We start from the raw sequence: 22936 nt of genomic DNA, 5'->3' as shown, positions 1-22936 counted from the left end.
CAAGAGCCTTTCATGGATTAACATTCGTCGGTGCAACAGATTATGCATTCACAGTGATGGCTGTGGGGTTTTTGAATTTAATCATGGCATCTTGACGTGTCGCCTGTCAAACACCGAGGAAGGTGGGCAGTTACAAGAAGAGTCCTTTGTTCCTGGTGAAGACGAGTCAAAGGTGAGAGAGATCCGTATGCTTGTTTGTTGTTGAACCCCGCACTCCGCAATATTCCATCAACATCGCATCATATCGCAAGAATAGCTGCACCTTGATATCAAACAAATATTTATGCATTTAAACAATTTAATTTGTAGACAAACATTAAACAAAAAACAGGCCAAGAACCATAGTGTCCGGTTGGACACGTATAGTTTGTAATTGAAACGATTGTTTTCTTGAATAATCACCTAATCTAAGGCTAAGGAAACTTTAAAATTACTTAACCGCATCAGTCTTTAAACACGTAGATAGTTTGACCATCAGAGATAATTTGCGTTTAACCTTTGTGGTGGAGTTCTTGAAATGGAAATATTCATATGAATGTTCAATATGCAACAACGTCTTACGCAGTTGTTAGGACATAAACATGCATCAAATGCAATTTATTTCACAGAATGAATTATTAGTAATTATATGCGTAAGTGATAGGTGGAATGTATTTTTGCAATAAGAGGGAAAGCTGAATAATGAACGATTTTTAAATTGTAGAAATCTGCTTCTGGTGGTTGTTCCTCGAGAATCCATACCCTCATGGCCCCGTGTCTGAAAACAGATCACAAACACGCATTTAAACACAGTCACAAGGAACATTCAAAGAAGGGTGTTAGAGACATTCATAAGGAACATTCAAGGGAGGGTGTTAAAGACAGTCACACCGAACATTCAAAGATGGGTGTTAAAGACATTCATAAGGAACATTCAAGGGAGGGTGTTAAAGACAGTCACACGGAACATTCAAAGATGGGTGTTAAGGACATTCACAAGGAACATTCAAAGAACGACGTTGAAGACATAAACATGGAACATTCAAAGAAGGGTGTTAAAGACAGTCACACGGAACATTCAAAGAAGGGTGTTAAAGACATAAACAAGCAACATTCAAAGAAGGGAGTTAAAGACATTCACAAGGAACATTCAAGGGAGGGTGTTAAAGACAGTCACACGGAACATTCAAAGAAGGGTGTTAAAGACATTCATAAGGAACATTCAAAGAACGACGTTGAAGACATAAACATGGATCATTCAAAGAAGGGTGTTAAAGACAGTCACAAGGAACATTCAAAGAAGGATGTTAAAGACATTCATAAGGAACATTCAAGGGAGGGTGTTAAAGACAGTCACACGGAACATTCAAAGATGGGTGTTAAGGACATTCACAAGGAACATTCAAAGAACGACGTTGAAGACATTAACATGGAACATTCAAAGAAGGGTGTTAAAGACAATCACACGGAACATTCAAAGAAGGGTGTTAAAGACATAAACAAGCAACATTCAAAGAAGGGAGTTAAAGACATTCACAAGGAACATTCAAGGGAGGGTGTTAAAGACAGTCACACGGAACATTCAAAGAAGGGTGTTAAAGACATTCATAAGGAACATTCAAAGAACGACGTTGAAGACATAAACATGGATCATTCAAAGAAGGGTGTTAAAGACAGTCACACGGAACATTCAAAGAAGGGTGTTAAAGACATAAACAAGCAACATTCAAAGAACGACGTTGAAGACATAAACATGGAACATTCAAAGAAGGGAGTTAAAGACATAAACATCGAACATTCAAAGAAGAATGTTAAAGACATAAACATTGAACATTCAAAGAAGGGTGTTAAAGACAGTCACAATGAACATTCAAAGAAGGATGTTAAAGACATTCAAACGGAACATTCAAAGAAGGGTTTTAAAGATGTAAACAAGCAACATTCAAAGAAGGGAGTTAAAGACATTCACAAGCATTGTAAGTGGAGATTTATCTGTTTACTATTTTATTCAAAGTATAGATGCGAACATTTCTTATTGAAGAAATCTCACACAGTTATAAACACATTTTACTACCATTTAATCTAGTTAATGCAAATGGCACATTGGTTCGAGTTTTCCTGGTGGAGGTGGATAGCACAGGCACAAATCTAAGATACACTTATGTGTAAGATACAGGGAGTCCTGCTTGTAGTATCATCTGGTGTAAGCTCAGCGCCTCACCTAAAACAACTTGTTATCCTGACTGGCCCAGTTTTACTGAGGTACCATGGCGCAGGTGTACGTGGATACCCAACTGAGACACAGTATAATGAGCCAACCAGTTTGTGAATCACCTCATGTCGAGCGCAAAGCAGGGTAACAACAAGTGCCATCTACGTCCTTTGGTATGACGCGGCCGGGGATCGAACCACCGACCTTCCGTTCTCCGGGGAGACGCTTTACCCACAGGACCACGGAAAAAATACATAACAAATGAATGAGTATATCAAACTCTGCATCCATGATACTACTCACAAGAAGTTAAAGAACACACAAGTATTTCAATAGTTATTCTGTCATGCCATAAGAAATTAACTATAGTAATATGAAACCATCGGTTAAAAAGTCCTTCTTGTGTTGCCAGGGACCGCGGGACAAGCAAGCACCACCTCCCGTGCACTGGGCCAGGACACAACCTTGGTGTACTCCACCCCTTTCAAGAGTACCGCACCGGACCACCATCCGACCTTGTCCTGGACAACAAACAACACGCACCTGCTGAAAGGCAAAAGGTATCACATTAGCTTAAATCCTGCAAGTTAATAGGTGATAGGTGTGTTTTCTATGTCGGGAGGAAAATATTTGTAACAATTTGCAGGCCTGAGAAATAAATGATCTCCTAGTTGTATATGATAAGTAAACTGACAGATAAAAACAGATTCATGAATCTTCTTTTGCCAATAATATCATCATTAATCTGCAGAACGCAAGAAAGAACCAATAACCAAATCCAAAATCACTTATGGAAATAAAAAGAATATTAAAAATTACAGTAATGTTACAGGACGGATGAATATCTTTGTTTGAAACTACAAAGCTTCTGATAAATATAGTTGCTTACTTACGTGATAGTGGAGTTTGTAACAGTAAAGTCATTTCTTTCTGACAGAACACAGGTAAACCAAGCACACAGCGGCAGAGTATGGATCCTATCATGTGGATGTCCAGCCATCCTGAATCTCTTCATAGTGACTCTATTTGTCGTTGGAGTCAGTCGATGAACCACTATTGTGATACATATAACATGCGATTAACCTTTTAGTGTATGAGTCCTCAAAGACATCAACATTTATATCGAAACACCCGGGCAGGCACAAACAAAACCAACAATTGTGAAAGTGTTTTTAATTTTATTTTTTAACATAATTTCCCTCCTTTCGATACACTTATTATATCGATAGTGAAGCTTTTCAATTCAAATCAGGAAGTAGTTTTCTGAAGTCGCCCTGAAAAACCCGCTCACGTCAGCTTTGAGGTCATCGTTGTCATCATAGCGCTTTCCACAAAGGTGTTCTTTCAGTTTAGGAAACAGGTGGAAATCACTTGGTGCCAGGTCTGGCGAGTAGGGAGGGTGAGGAAGCTCTTCGAACCCACATTGTCGCACGCCAGGCTTGGCAAATCGATAGGTGTAAGAAGAGGCATTGTCATGAAATAGTAAAAGCACTCCAGCAGTCAGCATTCCTTGCCACTCTTCTTTGATAGATTCTCTCAGACGATGAAGCAAATCAGCATAGTAGGCACCTGTAATCGTCTTTTGATTTTCTAAGTAATCACACCCTTGGTACAGTGGCCGTAAGTTTATTTACTGATATTGAAGACTTAATTTTCTTTGGTGCTGGAGAAGTGAAATGGTGCCTTTCCATGGATAAACGATTTGACTCGGGATTGGACTAAATACACTTGCAACGAACTACTCAAACAACGCATTGCATTGAGTATTATGCATTGCATTATGGCCCATAGTTGAACGTTAATCAAGCTTAGAACATTTCGACCAGCCCTCGTATTGACCTGGTCACCTACAGCTATTAATCCAGTAGCGTAATGTAATCAAATTGTAATCAAATGTAAAAAATAATACAGTAAATAACTGCATAGATAAATCTGCCAAACGTTTACTATCAAGTTATTCTGTCCACAACTAACCACTTGAAATGTTCAAAGTTATATTATTACATAATTGCATAAACAATTAAACTAAAAAGCATAAAACAATACAATTTTTTTATTCATATTTTATGAATTTGTATAAAAAATGTTCTGAAACTAACCAAACTAACCAGTTTTCGCATTTCCAGCAAGAAAAAATGCTCCCACTCCTGATGTCACCAACCAAGTGATCATGCATGTGGCATGCTCACGGCGCGAAGAGCAATCAAACTGGCTCTACTTGGTTTTCAGAAAATGTGTGCCAATCAAATCTGATGTCAAACTTCTTGTTTAGAAACAACTATGACGCTCTCTGTGGATTGGGAGCTCTTATTGGGTTGTGGGAAGTTTTCATTTATCTTGAAAATACTACATAAATAACTTAAAATCCACCACCAAATAACTACAAATAACATGATATTTTGAACTCTGTTACATTTATGTGACGAGAGCAATTGGGATTATTATAATTTGTTAAAATTCAAATTCAATTTTCACTCAACGTTGTAAATGCACAGCCAGTACTAGTTTTCACCATCTAGGAAGTTGTGATACGGCGACGGTATGTGATGTTCTCCCCATGACAATTTGTCTGTACTCATCCCTGAGGTGGCCGTCAAATGAGAGTGCCATGTACTAAGTATTTATGTTTTAGGATGGTCTTATGTTTCTTTTCAGTATCATATAAAGTGTTAGCTGTCCAATAAAATGTGGAAATGTCAACAGTGTTGGGATTCCTTTTCAATGGAGATTGTGGCCAACGTAAGACTGGTGAGCGTCGGTGTATTGTGTATTCCAACAATGTCTCTCACAGTTCACACTCCTCTGGGGTGAGTGAGTGAGTTCCGTTAAAGACCGTATGCAACAGTATTCCAGTTACTTCAACGGGTATGCTGTTGGCAAACCTAGAAACATAATCTGGACCAACCAGGATTCGAACCCACGATCATAGGTTTCTGGTGTGCCCAAAAGACGCAACTCTGCACAGGGAATTGCGGCGCCTTAATCGCTTCGCCCAAAACGTGTGAGATGGCAAGTGTCAAGCTATCGGCCAAAACGTGTGAGACGGCAAGTGTCAGGCTATCGGCCAAAACGTGTGAGACGGCAAGTGTCAAGCTATCGGCCAAAACGTGTGAGACGGCAAGTGTCAGGCTATCGGCCAAAACGTGTGAGACGGCAAGTGTCAGGTTATCGGCCAAAATGTGTGAGACGGCAAGTGTCAGGCTATCGGCCAAAACGTGTGAAACGGCAAGTGTCAGGCTATCGACCAAAACGTGTGAAACGGCAAGTGTCAGGCTATGGACCAAAACGTGTGAGACGGCAGGTGTCAGACTATCGGCCAAAACGTGTGAGATGGCAAGTGTCAGGCTATCGGCCAAAACGTGTGAGATGGCAAGTGTCAGGCTATCGGCCAAAACGTGTGAGACGGCAAGTGTCAGGCTATCGGCCAAAACGTGTGAGACGGCAAGTGTCAGGTTATCGGCCAAAATGTGTGAGACGGCAAGTGTCAGGCTATCGGCCAAAACGTGTGAAACGGCAAGTGTCAGGCTATCGACCAAAACGTGTGAAACGGCAAGTGTCAGGCTATCGACCAAAACGTGTGAGACGGCAAGTGTCAGGCTATCGGCCAAAACGTGTGAGGCGGCAAGTGTCAAGCTATCGGCCAAAACGTGTGAGACGGCAAGTGTCAGGCTATCGGCCAAAACGTGTGAGGCGGCAAGTGTCAAGCTATCGGCCAAAACGTGTGAGACGGCAAGTGTCAAGCTATCGGCCAAAACGTGTGAGACGGTAAGTGTCAAGCTATCGGCCAAAACCTGTGAGACGGCAAGTGTCAGGCTATCGGCCAAAACGTGTGAGACGGTAAGTGTCAGGCTATCGGCCAAATTTGTGAGACGGCAAGTGTCAGGCTATCGGCCAAACGTGTGAGACGGCAAGTGTCAAGCTATCGGCCAAAACCTGTGAGACGGCAAGTGTCAGGCTATCGGCCAAACGTGTGAGACGGTAAGTGTCAGGCTATCGGCCAAAACGTGTGAGACGGCAAGTATCAGGCTATCGACCAAAACGTGTGAGATGGCAAGTGTCAGACTATCGGCCAAACGTGTGAGACGGTAAGTGTCAGACTATCGGCCAAAACGTGTGAGACGGCAAGTGTCAGGCTATCGACCAAAACGTGTGAGATGGCAAGTGTCAGACTATCGGCCAAAACGTGTGAGACGGCAAGTGTCAAGCTATCGGCCAAAACGTGTGAAACGGCAAGTGTCAAGCTATCGGCCAAAACGTGTGAGACGGCAAGTGTCAGACTATCGGCCAAAACGTGTGAGACGGCAAGTGTCAGGCTATCGACCAAAACGTGTGAGACGGCAAGTGTCAAGCTATCGGCCAAAACGTGTGAGACGGCAAGTGTCAGACTATCGGCCAAAACGTGTGAGACGGCAAGTGTCAGGCTATCGGCCAAAACGTGTGAGATGGCAAGTGTCAGACTATCGGCCAAAACGTGTGAGACGGCAAGTGTCAGACTATCGGCCAAAACGTGTGAGATGGCAAGTGTCAGACTATCGGCCAAAACGTGTGAGATGGCAAGTGTCAGACTATCGGCCAAAACGTGTGAGACGGCAAGTGTCAAGCTATCGGCCAAAACGTGTGAGATGGCAAGTGTCAGACTATCGGCCAAAACGTGTGAGACGGCAAGTGTCAAGCTATCGGCCAAAACGTGTGAGATGGCAAGTGTCAGACTATCGGCCAAAACGTGTGAGACGGCAAGTGTCAAGCTATCGGCCAAAACGTGTGAGATGGCAAGTGTCAGACTATCGGCCAAAACCTGTGAGACGGCAAGTGTCAGGCTATCGGCCAAAACGTGTGAGACGGCAATGGTCAAGATATCGGCCAAAACGTGTGAGACGGCAATGGTCAAGATATCGGCCAAAACGTGTGAGGCGGCAGTGTCAGGCTATCGGCCAAAACGTTTGAAACGGCAAGTGTCAGGCTATCGGCCAAAACGTTTGAAACGGCAAGTGTCAGGCTATCGGCCAAAACGTTTGAAACGGCAAGTGTCAGGCTATCGGCCAAAACGTGTGAGGCGGCAGTGTCAAGCTATCGGCCAAAACGTGTGAGGCGGCAAGTGTCAGGCTATCGGCCAAAACGTGTGAGACGGCAAGTGTCAGGCTATCGGCCAAAACTTGTGAAACGGCATGTGTCAAGCTATCAGTGTTTCGTGATCCGGGGTTTGGTGCTGACAAACCAGGAGACATAGTTAGGGCCAATTTGAAGATGGAAATACGACAATAGGTTGCTGGCCCGCCTTAGAGATACAACTCTTGGCCATCACCAGACATATCACCCAGATGACACTTGTGGGATCACCTTGACTGTCACATAAGAGTAACGATCAGTTAGCTAGTCCCCTCTGAGACGAATGGTGTCAAATCCCATTTCTTATGATCAGACGATTTTCATCTTCTGCTTGTCCAGTTGGGGCGGGGGTATTGATGTCCGTATTGGGCATACACGATATTGACTGACAAGTGTGACAGGATTCAAGAGAGTTCCATGTGCTGATTTCAGTCTTGATGGTAGATCGATTCATGAGCAACAGACGCCATCCCCCAAGCTGTGGACACAATACCTTCATTTTTGTTCTCAGTCACAGCATAACTTGTAATGATGTTGTTAATTCGTGTCTTTTACAATACAAATATCTTCCTCAACATTGATCCTGCTCTTTGTTTTGGAACAAAAAATGCTGGTTGGTAATGGATTTTTGCTTGTCATTTGAGATGATATTACTAACATGTACTCTTTTGGGGCTTTTGGGTCATATGACAATTAATGCTAAATGAAATGTCAGATTCTCATTATCGTGGAAATCGTAGTACCCAACAGAGTATCAGTTATCATACATAAGTAGTCTTACAGAATATATCGTTAAGACGCGCACGTCCGCCATATGATTTATCCATGCCAACCAGAATGAAGACATACACTAAGAAGTCCACTGCCTCTTGCCTGTATTGGTCACAAGGAAACGAATATAATAGAAATAGAAAAGTATTCTCTACTTTCGAGATTTATTTCTCTCCACAAGACATTCTGAATAAAACCTTTTTCCATAATAATAAGATAGATATGCTAAAAGAATGCCTATTGTACGATCCTGACTACATCATAAGCATATGTTTATGAATCCCTATCAAATAGTGATTATAAGATTGCAAAAATTTAAGCAAATCCTTTTGAGTTTTTTTATAATCCACATGGTATAAATTCCACTTATCTCAAATAGTATCTGTGAGGTTAAAACAAAATTCCTTCCGTGATTATGGTTAATCTTTGAGACAGGAATTTTCGTGGTACATTTCCTGAATCATACATTATATCTGATGCTATTTCCTATTTTGACTTGTACAACATGTTCAGGAGAGTCATCGCTGGGAACCAACACCTGGTGTCATCAGAAACGGATGGTATTCTTGGCATTTCTAAAAAATTTAACCACTATTTTAAACAACGAATATTTCCATTAATGTACGTCGGATATCTTCCACATTCGCTATAAACCATCCAGTTTGGAGTGTTTATTCCTGTCTTCAAAAACTTCTTACATGCATATAAATGTATTTTCTCTATTGTTTCATAATGTTTAAAACCCCAAAGTTCTGAGCCGTATAAAAAGATAGACTGTATTTGGGCATCAAATAGATTAAAATAAACTCTAGGTGGAACAGGCATTTATATACAGTGGTAAGTAACATGATCATTGCTTTCTTGGCCCTTACAGCTACATTGTGGACAATTTGTCCTAACTTCAAAGTCTTAGTAAATAAAATACCCAGGTATTTATATTCATCTGCAAGACTAACTGGGGTGTTTTTGTGAAACCAGTTTTCGGACTTAGCGAGTTGGCCACCTCTCATAAACACAACCGCATTTCTTTTATCTAGGTTTACTGTAAGTTGCCATTCATCTGTAATCTTTTCTAAGATATTCAGCTGGTTTTGAAGCAATATCACAATATCTAATACAAGTATGACATCATCAGCAAACAATAGCGTGAATAACTCTGGGTACAGCTGAACACCGTGTTTCCCCTGTCTGACGTATGTTAACTCGTGAATGAAAAATGAGAACATTATAGGACTTAATAAGCAGCCTTGTTTCAAACCAAGAGGACAATCGAAAAAGTCTGTTATCTGACCATCCAACCGTACACATGTTCTCACATATGTAGCACTTTACAATTCATGCCTGTATTTTTCAAAAGCCATAATTTATGTCGATTAACAGAATCAAACGCTTTCTTAAAGTCAACGAATGCTACATAAAGCTTCTCTGAACAATGACATAAAGTGTAAACATGTGGTCAGTAGTAGAATAATGTTTTGGAAAACCAACTTGCGTTTCCGGAATTTTGTCTCTCATATTTGCCCAAAGCGTAAGTCTCTTTTCTAAAATACATGTAAAGACTTTACTAAGTGTACTATTCAGGGAGATTCCTCTATAGTTATCTGGATTATTAGGATCACCCTTTTTGTGGAGAGGTACAATTATAGCTTTCGACCACATTAGGGAAACAGCTACCTGAATATATCTTATTAAAATATTTCGCCAAAAACGGCAGTATTATTTCCTTAGAACATTTAAGCATGTCAACAAGAAGATTATCTAGTCCAGGGGACTTTCCATTCTTCAGAGAATACATTGCATCGATACTTTCCTCAACAGTGATATTGGCATCAAGAATACATCGATCAATATCAGTATAATGCTATGATAACATATATCTGTGTCGGTATCAGAACTTGTTAAGTTCTCAAACATATCAACAGTATGGAAGACATCTTTGGAATGAGTTAACCATTCGGTGGGATTATTTTTGCAAATTGTATATGACTAATGTTTCGAATCTCTTTCTAAAATTGTGTAGGGTTACCAAGAGATTTGCATAATTTATCTACTTTATGTTGTCGAACTTGAAATTTATACCTCCGACATGTTTGCTTATATTTATTCCTAACAGCACAATATTGTTTTCTGAAATGTTCATTTCTATGTCGTCTGAACTGTCGAAGCGCTCTCCTGCAGGCACGTTTAGCAGATCTACATTCATCATTTAATATTATTCTATTGGGTGTATTGTGAATATTTAACACACGTCTTTTCATACAATCAGCTGATTCTAAAATTATTTTTTCAAAATCCTTTAAAGCTTTATTTTCATTTTAATCAACATCTAACGATCCAATAACTTAGTGGATCGTAACTTATCTAAAAACTGAACACTGAAGTTATCATTCCAAATGTACTCATCATAATGTTCATTACTGATTCCCCGCTGCTGGTCTTCTACGTCATCGCCATATTTACAACTGAGTTCCAGAGGAAAATGATAAGAGTCTAATCTTTCACCAACATTCAACAATCATATGTATGAAAACAATTCATAGAGCAGAGGAAGTAATCGTCAACACTGCTTCCGTGGCTACTGACGTACGTATATTCACCATTAGTGTCACCCTCACAGAAGTCAAAAACATCAAATAAGATGATTCATACTGGTATCTTGTGAAGGTCTATCTTCAAATGGCGGGAAAAGGATCACCTCTATTCTGTATGCTGTCTTGGTTACAGTCTCTATAGTTATTCTGATTACCACAACGAGCGTTCATGTCTCCACACAACACACTATGACAATCTGATACATCGGGTAATAAATCAGATAAAAACAACTCCAGCTGGCCTATAGCACACGTTGATGACTTATTATCATAATAAGTAGATCCTTGTGGAGGAATATATACACAAACTAGAACAATGTCAAAATCAATTTTAAGAATATTTTTTGATAGCCTGAGACAAACAACATCATCGAAGTGGAAAAACCATCAAGAACTTGCTTAATACAGACACAAACACCACCACAACATCGACAGTATTCAGATATTTTGATGGCAGGTGAATAAAAACTTTCATATCCAGGTAACCAACTATTTGGTAATTCGTTAGACAAAAAGGTTGCAACTAGACATACAATGTCAAATGCTTGTAAATAATTAAGAAAGTCAAGATCTGAAAGTTTGCTGGAGAGTCCATTTATGTTATAAGTTAATAGACGAGGAAATGGGGATTCTTTTAAGGTGTTGTGATTTTCACGACTTGAGCTTGTGTTGTCCATTTCACCGGTATCGTTTGGACATAGCTCCTGTGGAAAAAGGCCTTGGCCACTGTCCTGGCTGGTTGAAGCGCTGTCAGTTCGCCGTCCATCCATTCGACGACTGGCACGTACGAACGGTCGCCTGGAGCACAATGATCCCGTCTCCATGTGCTGGGTGCCTGTTCTGTCTCATGTTGGTTTCGCACTGTTATCAGTTTTCCTTGCTTGAAATACCCTTTCAGTCCTCTCCTCTCGAGTTCCTTCAGGCGGTCACTTTGGCGGAAGGTGAGATCGTTGGAGATGCCATAACCGCCCTCCTTCAATACAGGCCTTGCTTTTAAATTCTCGATTTTATCATCAGACTCCCGATATTTTACTATTAAGGGTCGTGGTTTACTCGGATTGTCACGCTGGATGCCTAGGCGGTGAGCACGGATAACGTCAGATTTATTCCACGTTTTAGTCATACGCTGTCATTGAGAAGTGCTGTTACCTTTTCCTTACATAATAAAGGTGTCTCTTCTAGCAATGCTTGCACTCCGTAGAACATAACGTTGTCTCTACGGCTGAACGCATCCAGCCTATCGAGCTCATCGTCGACATCTGACATCTTGTTCTATATCCTGTCGACCTTTTCCGTCAGCGCATATATGTCGTCATACACAATACTGTTTGTCTGTTGGAGAGCGTTCAAGTCCGACTGGGTTGTTGCTAGTTGACTTTCGATCTGTCCACACTTGGCTGACAGTGTCTGGACGTCCGACTTGACTGAACTAATTTGATTACTAAGTCCGTTTTGACAGTACGAAGCTCAGATGTGACGGTGCAAATCTCTTCGAGGATAGTGTTTTGAACGTCTTCGAGAGAGGGTGGGCCGGTGTTAGCTTCTTTATCGCCAGAGCAAAGTAGCAAATCTGATACAACACCGGCTGGCACAGGGTGTACCCCGAGCCAACAAAAAAAATGATGCACGCAGCCCCGTCGTTGACACAAAGGACTTGTCAATACTGATGACGTCACGTAAAACAACAACTTGAAAAATATTTTCTGCCGGTATCAAATTAGTGAAATCTATTTCATTTTCTAGAATACTGATAATGCCAAATGAGATCGTCAGTAGAAAAGAGCACATAAAGCATCTGAGTGGTATATCCGATCCTGATGTGTACGGTGAGTAGGTGACATTGTTGAGCTAGATTTGCCGGGTGCCCCTCGGGTGGGAGAACGACCCGATCCTGGCCCTGTACACCTCGATCGATACCATGTTTCATTACTTCACAATGCGTACGTCACCAGCTTTCAAAACGAGTCGGTTTCAGTCTAAAATTCGCATATAAATTACACAAATACGAAGTATTATTGAGCTGTTCGCAAAGTTCCTGTTGTAGTCAAAGAGTACACGAGGGTAACCATACCCGAACATAAGACAAAATGGAAATTGACGTGACATTTTAGCCTTGTTGATTTATGGCATAAATATAATGAATAATACAACTGCTACGTACGAATAAAGTTTATCGATTTTGTCATAAAAGAAAAGATTTACAAGATAAAAGCTTATAGCTTTTTGTCTTGGTACTTGGGAAACTGTCACAGAAACAAAACCAGCTGCAAATCATTTAAAGTTATCAGCATATTAAATATCATAATGGTTGTGTTAGAAACCACTTGGGATGTATGATAACTGTTTCAGAACTGATGGTGCTGATGACGTGACTCGAGGGACAAAGTATATGGTCAGATATAAAACATGATTTTCGAGCGACCCATACATACGATAACAATAATCGAGTACAATATTTGTTAATACAAATTTGAATGAGTACGTTTCTATGTGTCAGTCTTTCTAAAACAGATCATGATCACCATCAGAGAACTAAATCATTTTAAAGATCTTAAATTGTGCTAATTGCAGTTATCACTCTGCGTTACACATATGATCTTGCTTGACAACGGTATAAGGATCTATTCCGAAACGTCGCTTTTTATAGTATTAAAGAAGTTGTTATCCATAAAATTGTGTCTATCTTGCTATGTGACATATTTGCTTGTTTCATACTGTATACATCCTGTTATTAGGTCTTCTGTAAGTAATAATTAGTTCTTATTTGATAAAGATACCTCTCTGGTCAAATCATTTACGTCGTCATGAATTAATACAAGCATAGAGTAAGTGTTTATCCTATGTTATGAATGCACCATTCTCTATTGCATTTTCTGCTTGACAAAGAACGAGCAGTAACTAATACTTTGAAATTACTTGGCAATGACGGTTAGGGTAGACTGTGACCAGGTGCACATGTAAGGTTCTATGTGAGCTGTAACCACTCTCCATGCGGTTCCATGTGAGCTGTAACCACTCTCCATGCGGTTCCATGTGAGCTGTAACCGCTTTCCATGCGGTACCATGTGAGCTGTAACCACTCTCCATGCGGTTCCATGTGAGCTGTAACCGCTTTCCATGCGGTTCCATGTGAGCTGTAACCACTCTCCATGCGGTTCCATGGGGCCGGCAGCCAGCCAGCATAGTACCTCTGCCACAGGCCAGCGCCATGTGACGATCACATCTTTCACAGTCCATTCAAGATATTGCATATGCTCCTCATCCGTTTCATGGTTGACAAGTCTACACATTTTCATAAACAAATGTCAAAGAATGGTTACGGTTCATTGAGAAAGTATCCTAATTCGTGAAAATCTATTTGTTTTTGCGTAGTTATCCTTTGTTTACATTGGTTGTACGGCTCCACGTGCTGTCATCGAAGCCCGACGGGGAGCTGGCGATACGGTCACTTTGATGCATAAATATATATTGTCATGCAACTCACTGTCGCAGTTGTAGTAGCATATCTATATAATTATGCGAACCAATATGTAAAGCAACCCCAAATACTTGCATTAGTCCGTTCTATATTGATTTCTCAAAAAGCGCGTTTGTTTACAAACAAGAGAAAAGTCCGGCCTCGTGATATGCAAATTAGCCTGTGGCAGTGCTGTCACCACTGCGGCGGAGTGTGAGCTGTAACCAAACAAACCAGGAACAAGTACCCATATCGATTTCAACCACAATCAATTATGGTTTTGAAAGACTTTCAAATTGGATGTAATTATCGCTAAGTGCTCTCAACATTTTCTGCAGCCAAACTGGGAAATATGATAGGTCACCAAATAAAACTGCAGCCAAACTGGGAAGCCATCAGTTAACTGTAAATTAACTTGTTTGCGTTGCAGATGACGTCAGGACAAAGATGAGGAAGAACTTCATATAAGGAGATGAAGCTCCAGAAGATTTCGAGCGGAGGTGGCCAAGATGGGAGATGCCTGGCGACCTGCGTCCTGGCTATTGTGGCTTTGTGTGGTTTTACAATCTGTTACACTTTGCTTCTGTGACACGTCACGTGGAAGCACAATCAAGAGCCTTTCATGGATTAACATTCGTCGGTGCAACAGATTGTGCCTTCAGAGTGCTTTCTGTGTGGGTTTTGAATTTAATCATGGCATCCTGTCGTGTCGCCTGTCAAACACCGAGGAAGGTGAGCAGTTACAAGAAGAGTCCTTTGTTGTCGGTGAAGACAAGTCAAAGGTGAGAGAGATCCGTATGCTTGTTTGTTGTCGGTCAAGACAAGTCAAAGGTGCGAGAGATCCGTATGCTTGTTTGTTCTCGGTGAAGACAAGTCAAAGGTGAGAGAGATCCGTATGCTTGTTTGTTGTCGGTGAAGACAAGTCAAAGGTGAGAGAGATCCGTATGCTTGTTTGTTCTCGGTCAAGACAAGTCAAAGGTGAGAGAGATCCGTACGCTTGTTTGTTGTTGGTGAAGACAAGTCAAAGGTGCGAGAGATCCGTACGCTTGTTTGTTGTTGGTGAAGACAAGTCAAAGGTGAGAGAGATCCGTACGCTTGTTTGTTGTTGGTGAAGACAAGTCAAAGGTGAGAGAGATCCGTACGCTTGTTTGTTGTTGGTGAAGACAAGTCAAAGGTGCGAGAGATCCGTACGCTTGTTTGTTGTTGGTGAAGACAAGTCAAAGGTGACAGAGATCCGTACGCTTGTTTGTTGTTGGTGAAGACAAGTCAAAGGTGAGAGAGATCCGTACGCTTGTTTGTTGTTGGTGAAGACAAGTCAAAGGTGCGAGAGATCCGTATGCTTGTTTGTTGTTGGTGAAGACAAGTCAAAGGTGCGAGAGATCCGTACGCTTGTTTGTTGTTGGTGAAGACAAGTCAAAGGTGAGAGAGATCCGTATGCTTGTTTGTTGTTGCACGCCGCACTCCGCAATATTCCATCAACATTGCAACATATCGCGAGAATAGCTGCACCTTGACATCAAACAAATATTCGTGCATTTAATGACCAAGGCCCCATCAGTCTTTAAACACGTAGATATTTTGTCCATCAGAGACAATTTGTGTTTAACCTTGATTATGGTATTCTGTGAATGGATTGGTTGGTTGGTTTGTTGTTTAACGCCGCACTCAGCAATATCCAAGCTATATGACGGCGGTCTGTAAATAATCGAGTCTGGACAAGACAATCCAGCGATTGATATCATGAGCATCGATCCACGCAATTGGGATCGATAACATGCATCAACCAAGTCAGCGAGCCTGACCACCCGATGCCATCTGTCGACTTTTACGACAAGCATAGTCACCTTTTACGGCAAGCATGGGTTGCTGAAGACCTATTCTACCCCGGAATCTTCACGGGTATTCTGTGAATGGAAATTCATATGAATGTTCACTATGCAAGCACAACAGTGTCTCACTCAGTTGCTAGAACATTAACATGCAGTTACATTAAATTTATTTCACAGCATGTGTCTTTACAAGGTAGACACAATTTTATGGATAACAACCTCTTTAATACTGTAAAAGGGTCGTTTCGGTATAGATCCTAATACCGTTGTCAAGCAACATCGCTTTTTACAGTATTAAAGAAGTTGTTATCCATAAAATAGTGTCTACCTTGTGACTCGTCATCTTCTAAATAATGCCTATCAAACAATTCATTTATTTTTAGTCATTGTCTAAATAAGCGATGGCTGGGGGATAAAGGAGAGTTTGATAATAAACGATATTTGAATCGTAGGAATCTGCTTCTGGTGCTTGTTCTCTGAAGACAGTTACCCACGCCACACTGTGTAAGGAAATAAAACACGAAGATAAAGACAGTCACAGGCAACGCTCAAAGATGGGAGTTAAAGACTCTCAGAAGCAACATTCAAATAAGGGAGTTAAAGACACTCAGAAGCAACATTCAAAGAAGGGAGTGAACGACAAAAACAAGCATCGTAAGTGCAGATTTATGCCGATTTTAAATTGTGTACGATTTCATAAAAAAATGTAGATGCGAAAATTTCATATTGAAGAAATCTCATACAATTATTAACAAAGTTTACACCCATACCTATGCATTATGTGTTTACAAAGGTATCCTCACAAAACGTGTTCTTGGTACAACCATCACAGACGAACCCTATCCTCCTCTAATCCTTTCTCTTGTGTTGTTCCATTACAGCATTTGGAAAACTCCTTTTCTCGTTGTAAATATATGTTGATGTTTTCACACGTATTTATGGCAAAATCTGTAAGCCACGGCGAACAATGACAAGCCTTAACAAGCCACGGCGAACAATGACAAGCCTTAACCAGCCACGATGAAACGTAAATTCTCCCTACCTAACACATAGGGACGGTTCACCATCCCATGTATTTGCGACTTAAAAAGTAGTTACGGGATATGCACAATAGTAACAAAGAACAGTTTCTGTAGCAAACATATAGATATGATTATAAACAAAATTAACTTTAAAAAATATAAATAGTCTTGAAAGCTTTGAGAACGCTGTCGGAAGCGAAAGAATACACGCTGGTCAAGTAACAAAAATGGCGCTTTGCGAAACGAACGGTCTCGATTGACAGTGAAGTGAGAAAATTACAGTTTATAACAGAACATTTTCAAGAGAATGACAAACGCCAAGAAGCGATATTAACTTCATAAATGACCATTTGTCATTAGTTTGCCTTGTCAATGTGGAACTAACATAAAAAGGATGTCAACAGTGTGTGAACGGGCCAGACACTTACGATAAAGGGAAACAATTTGCATGACAATTACAACAGTTAAAGTTGTTATGTTCACTGCAATAAAGATCACTTTTCTCAACTTCGGAAAACACTTCAGTATATAATAAATCTTCATTCCTCCATGCCATCATATCAAACGCTATCTTTCATATCTATCTATCTATCTATCTATACTGCTCACAAGAACACTCGATAATTTCATATTTCCATAGTTAATCTGTCATGCCATAGAAGATTTACTATATTAATATGAAACAATCTGGTGTTCTTTTACCTTTTTTTAGTAGTATATCTGATTAGTTTTCTTATCGTTACAGCTCCAGCTAGATATATTGACTGTGTCGAAGTTGACAAAAAGCACACCCTAACTCCTGACGTATATAAGATAGGCAAGGGCGATATCCCCTTTGATCAATGCACACGTGTCTGCCAGAATGGCATGTTTGGTATTGAGGTAAGCAGTGTTATCTTGAGTACGTGGACGTTTATTTTGATTGCTTTCAGTACTGTTACATGTATATCACACGGGCCCGTAAATAGTCGGTAACTTCTCAGTCTGCCTACATCTCAATCTGCCTACGACGTCAACACGACGGCCAGCAACCCCCCCCCCCCCCCCCCCCCCCCCCCCCCCGAAGGAGAATAATATACAGAGACTTAGACTCGCGTCTTCAGACACTGAAAGTGAAGCTTGTGCAAGGACAGATGACCTCAATGAACTTCTCAGATGCTGCCAGCCACCTGTTGAAACTGAAGATGTGAACTATGAACTAAGATGATGATGTGAACTATTGATAGATCTGGGCCCAATTTCTCAACACAACGTTTTTGCTATTAAATATCATTAAAAATTACACATTCTTTTTTGTTTGTCTAACAGTCTGGACACTGTTGTTATTGAAATAGGGGTGTTCTCATTGTGCCTACACCTTAATTTACAGTGTAGACGGACTGAGATGTAGGCAGACTGAGAGTGAACCAAATAGTCTAGTTGAGAAATGTCAAGGCTGAGACAGCGAGCCATGCAGGATTACACATAATTATCATGTGACGGTTTAAAGCGAGCAGGCATTAAGTCAGGTTTTACACATTTCACACAATTAGTGATCACCTGCGTTATAAAGGTACGAGCATATGTCATGAAACTTCGCATTGAATGAAAGAAACGTTGCAATACATCATTCAACCGGGCTCCGTCTATCATACCTTTCAAAGTGCGCATCTTAAAGTGCGTTCAAGTAGTGAAACCTGTAACATGTCTGACGTCATATGCAAGAACTTCAGAAAGATATTCACCATGTCTACAAGTTCGATCGTCACCCAAATATTTACGTTACAAATCACTTCTACATGTCAAAACTTACCTTCTGTGTTGATTTCATTGTATTTACGAATATGTATCTGGTTTTGATAGGTAGCAAATTTAGGCTTATGGCTGAAATTGACTGAATCAGAAATGTACCATATCATTTAGGACTGGTCCTGCAAATATAAAACGTCGACGCAAGAGAACAATCAGTCTCAATTATCCGACCAAACAGATTTAGGCGTTAAAGGCAAAAAACATCAACATTATATCCATGGATCACTGAAAATCAGTGATGACCCCAGGCGTGAAAAAGTTACATGATTTACGTGTTTATGTTGTGTGTAAGAAATACTTGAGCCGCTACACGAGGCCCCCTTCTGCACACATCACATATACAGACGTAAGAAGTCAAAACATTTAAATATTATTGACTATGTAAGTTTATATTTTTTCAAAGTTAAAAAAAATAGGAATTGTGATATTGCTTATAGTTTGATTGTATTTTGGTTCAGTGGACTTATACTGAGTAACTTGTCTTTCTGTCTGTTTGATTGTCCCCATTGTTGCCTATTGCTGCGGAGGCAACTGTATCCCCTAACCCTTTGATTTAAGTGCATACATTTACATAGACGTCGGAACCGTGAAGATCCGGGGTAGAATAGGTCTTCAGCAACCCATGCTAACCGTAAAAGGCGACTATGCTTGTCGTAAGTGTCGACTAACGGGATCGGGTGGTCATGTTCGCTGACTTGGTTGATACATGTCATCGTATCCCAATTGCGTGGATCGATGCTCATGATGTCAATCACTGGATTGTCTGGTCCAGACTCGATTATTAACAGACCGCCATCATATAGCTGTAATATTGCTGAGTGCGGCGTTGAACAACAAACAAAACAAATCAACAAACATTTACGTCACATCTAACGTCACTTTATGACCTACTAGATTGTATAGTCTCAGTCACAGCAACGTTTGTCGGTTACCTATAGGGGCGGTCGGGTAGCCTTGTGGTTAAAGCGTTTGCTCGTCACGCCGAAGACCCGGGTTCGATTCCCGACATGGGTACAATGTGTGAAGCCCATTTGTGGTGTCCCCCGCCGCCAAACCCCGTCCAAGTTTGAATTATATTACATCGTTTTGTGTGAGCGAGAATATATCGAAATGAAACCAATCATGTTTGACAGCAAGGTTTTAACGCCGAGAGCTGTCGGTCAGGAAGGACATGCTTTTTTCGGGAACGCCTGGTGTCATCGCTACTTTGTCTTTTACGTCCAAATGAATTTGTTTCAGCGGATAATCGAGACTGGTTATTCTCTGGCCATGACGTTTAATTTTTGTCGAATATGCAAAAATGGAGTGACAGATTCTGTTATTTTCATTGGTTGTGTTGTTCTATTGCCAGTAAACTGGAGAAACACACGAACATGAAGATATGCACACGCTTATAACGCACGGTATGGAACTCAAATTATATCTGGGTATTCAGGACTTGAGAAGGGGTGACGACAACGTCTTGTTATCCAGCTCATTGTGACGTGACATTCATTGAGTTCCATCACGTTCCTTTTCGTCAGTGGTTGTCAAGCTGTGATTTAACTGTTCCAAACCTTGTTGAACCCAACTCTCTCACTCACTCAATTTCAGTGTACCTTGGGGTGCTATTGTCACTTCATCTGGAGACCTCGGTACAAGAGAAAGAAATTCTGGGGCTGCAGGTTACTGGCGTTGAAGAACATCAGGTGTGGAAACATGCCGACGCTGGCGATTTATAACATTACGGTGATCTCGGTGGATGGTACAGGGAGTGAGTGAGTGGGTTTGGTTTTACGCCGCTTTTAGCAATATTCCAGCAATATCACGGCGGGGGACACCAGAAATGGGCTTCACACATTGTACCCATGTCTGGAATCGAACAAGGGTCTTCGACGTGACGAGCGAACGCTTTAACCACTAGGCTACCCGAACGCCCTCAAGGAATATAAAACAACCACAACGCAAAACTATTTCTCGATTTAATTGTATTCCTCTACTTTTTTGTATGATAAATTGTATTCATTACTAAGCACTAAAATGACGCAATCAGTAGCGTTGCACGTCAGAAATATATTAAGACGGGATGTTAATCAAGAAGTTCAGATCAAAGATACAATTATTGAAATAATCTCTCTCCAGAAAACACGAAGTTATGTATACCATGAGATACCTTTATAACAGTAATGTGCATTGGTGTTCCAGTGATGATGGTTGTCCATAAGATCCTCTAGAGGTAGGGCCCAGGGTCATTCGACTGAACTGGAAGGGTTTTGAAAGTACTTATGTAACCATGTTCAATACGTAAACACAGACGATCCTTAGAATACCTTGATTATGTCATAAACTCGGAGAACATGTCAGTGCCACGTAATCCAACAATGGTCAACAATGGTCAATATCACCTTCTGTACATCACGGCTTCTTTCCTGCATCAGTTGGGATTACAGCACATGTACACTGGGCCCCATGTACTGCGAAACATTTCCCGAATGATTTGAGGTGTAGCCTCTCAAATGATTTAATAATTGTTGTACAATACATTGAAGTATTCCTAAAGTAAACATGTTGTGCATAGCATTTTTTCATCAAGCGCGATGATACAGCCGTCATGGACTCCCTGAATTACGGATGCTGGCGTTTAAACAAACAATGGCGCCAAAATACAAATTAATTCAAGAGGTTCACCTGAGAACCAACTTTTCAATATCTGCAGTTTGGGTACAAAAAGAAGGTAAATCAGTTTGTCTTAACACTTCATAAGCACATTAATGTGTTTTTTACGTTTGTTAATTATTTTTTCCAAAAAAAACCACCCTGCCACCCATCCCTCCCCACAATACCATACAGTGGGTTCCTAAGGAGATGGATTTGTAATCCAGTTTGAAATCACCGCTGCTCACGTGACGATGCTTTGCATGTAGTAGCAGCAGCGTAAATGTCAAATGCAAGTGTAGTCACTCTTGTCGTTAGTACATGAATATGTTCGCAACCTGGTGAAAGAGGAAGAAGTAGATGTAAGGAATGGTCTTGTGCCTCTTTTTGATATCATGCAACTTGTTCGCTTTTCAATAAAATGTGAAAATGTCAGCAGTGTTGGGACTGTTTTTTCAGCAGATTGTGCCCCATGTGTGACTGTGAGCATCGGTGTATTTTACGATCGCTTCCCAAAATGTCTGTCAAAGTGAGGGTTTTATGTCGCGTTTAGCAATATTACGGTGGGACACCACCAATGGGCTTCGCACATTGTACCCAGGTGGGGAATCAAACCCGGGTTTTCAGCGTTACGAAAGACCGCTTTAACCACTAGGCTACCCGACAGCCCCCACCACCAATGGGCTTCGCACACTGTACCCAGGTGGGGAATCAAACCCGGGTTTCGGGTGAACACTTTAACCATTAGGCCCACTCTCACTGTGAACACTCTTTAGGAGCGAGTTCGGTTCAACGCGGTGTTGAGCGTAATTCCAGTTATATCAGGGCATGTCAGCTTAATGTGGGTTAAAAATCCTAAGTGGCGCATGTCGCAGAGAAGATGATCAAAGATCAGGAAGACTTTCAGCTTCAACCACTTAGAAAAATGCTGATGAAATACTTGATGTCATTATGGAGGATCGACGACGCGCCATACGTCAAACAAGCAGTGAGCGAGGTACTTCTCACAAAAGTGTCGAGAACATTCTGAGAAATGAGGTGAGGTGAAATGGGGTTTAACGTCGCGTCCAAGATTATTGCACTTATATAGCGACGTGCATGCACGTGTGTGGCTGCTTGTACTAGACCGGACTGATGCCGATTTATAGTGCTAGCTCACTGAGATACCATGCCGCAGTTTAACATGAATACCCCACTCAGACACAGTATACTGACTCCGAGCCGACCAGTCCTTGTTTTGGCCCCTTAATGCCGAGCGCCAGACAGGGTAACAACAAGAACCATCTTTTAACGTCTTTTGGTATGACGCGGCCGGGGATCGAACTCCGGACCTTCCGCTCTCCGGGCGGACGCTCTACCACTAGACCACGGAGGCGGTCTCTGAGAAATGAAGTAGGCATGACAAAGGCATCAGCACGTTGGGTTCCAAGGCTGACTCTTGATCAGAAACACTCCAGGTTCATCATCTTATTTTTGCAATATAACAGCTGGTTTTGTTGAGCGAACTGTAGCCATGGACGAGTCTCAGATTCACCACAATCAGC

General features: G+C 41.2%; 2 protein-coding genes across 2 annotated transcripts in view; one reads left to right on the top strand and one right to left on the bottom strand.

The window, feature by feature from the left end:
* The first annotated feature begins 883 nt into the window (after positions 1 to 883).
* Positions 884 to 3240, top strand: LOC125375933 (cylicin-1-like). Its single transcript, XM_048386985.1, has 3 exons — positions 884 to 1955; positions 2604 to 2751; positions 3129 to 3240. The coding sequence occupies exons 1-3, from the start codon at positions 884 to 886 to the stop codon at positions 3238 to 3240; spliced, it is 1332 nt and encodes a 443-aa protein (XP_048242942.1).
* Positions 3241 to 22565: 19325 nt separating this feature from the next.
* Positions 22566 to 22936, bottom strand: part of LOC124150188 (DDB1- and CUL4-associated factor 8-like) — a 30894-nt gene continuing 30523 nt past the window's right edge. Inside the window, exon 15 of the transcript XR_007218849.1 lies at positions 22566 to 22606. The gene's annotated coding sequence lies outside the window, so the exon portion shown is untranslated. The remainder of the gene's footprint in view (positions 22607 to 22936) is intronic.

The sequence above is a fragment of the Haliotis rufescens genome, unplaced genomic scaffold (genome assembly GCF_023055435.1).
Source record: "Haliotis rufescens isolate VD_foot unplaced genomic scaffold, xgHalRufe1.0.p SCAF_63, whole genome shotgun sequence".
In the NCBI taxonomy this organism is placed as follows: Eukaryota; Metazoa; Mollusca; class Gastropoda; order Lepetellida; family Haliotidae; genus Haliotis; species Haliotis rufescens.
The sequence above is the reverse complement of the archived record's forward strand: the minus strand, read 5'-3'. Positions and strand labels throughout refer to the sequence as shown.

What these genes read in the sequence shown, in the direction of transcription:
- LOC125375933 (XM_048386985.1), top strand. Translation starts at nt 884, where the DNA reads ATGGGTGTTAAAGACATTCATAAGGAACATTCAAGGGAGGGTGTTAAA. An exon ending in TAAAGACATTCACAAGCATT is followed by an intron (nt 1,956 to 2,603) that starts GTAAGTGGAGAT and finishes TTGTGTTGCCAG; the next exon opens with GGACCGCGGGACAAGCAAGC. An exon ending in CACCTGCTGAAAGGCAAAAG is followed by an intron (nt 2,752 to 3,128) that starts GTATCACATTAG and finishes TCTTTCTGACAG; the next exon opens with AACACAGGTAAACCAAGCAC.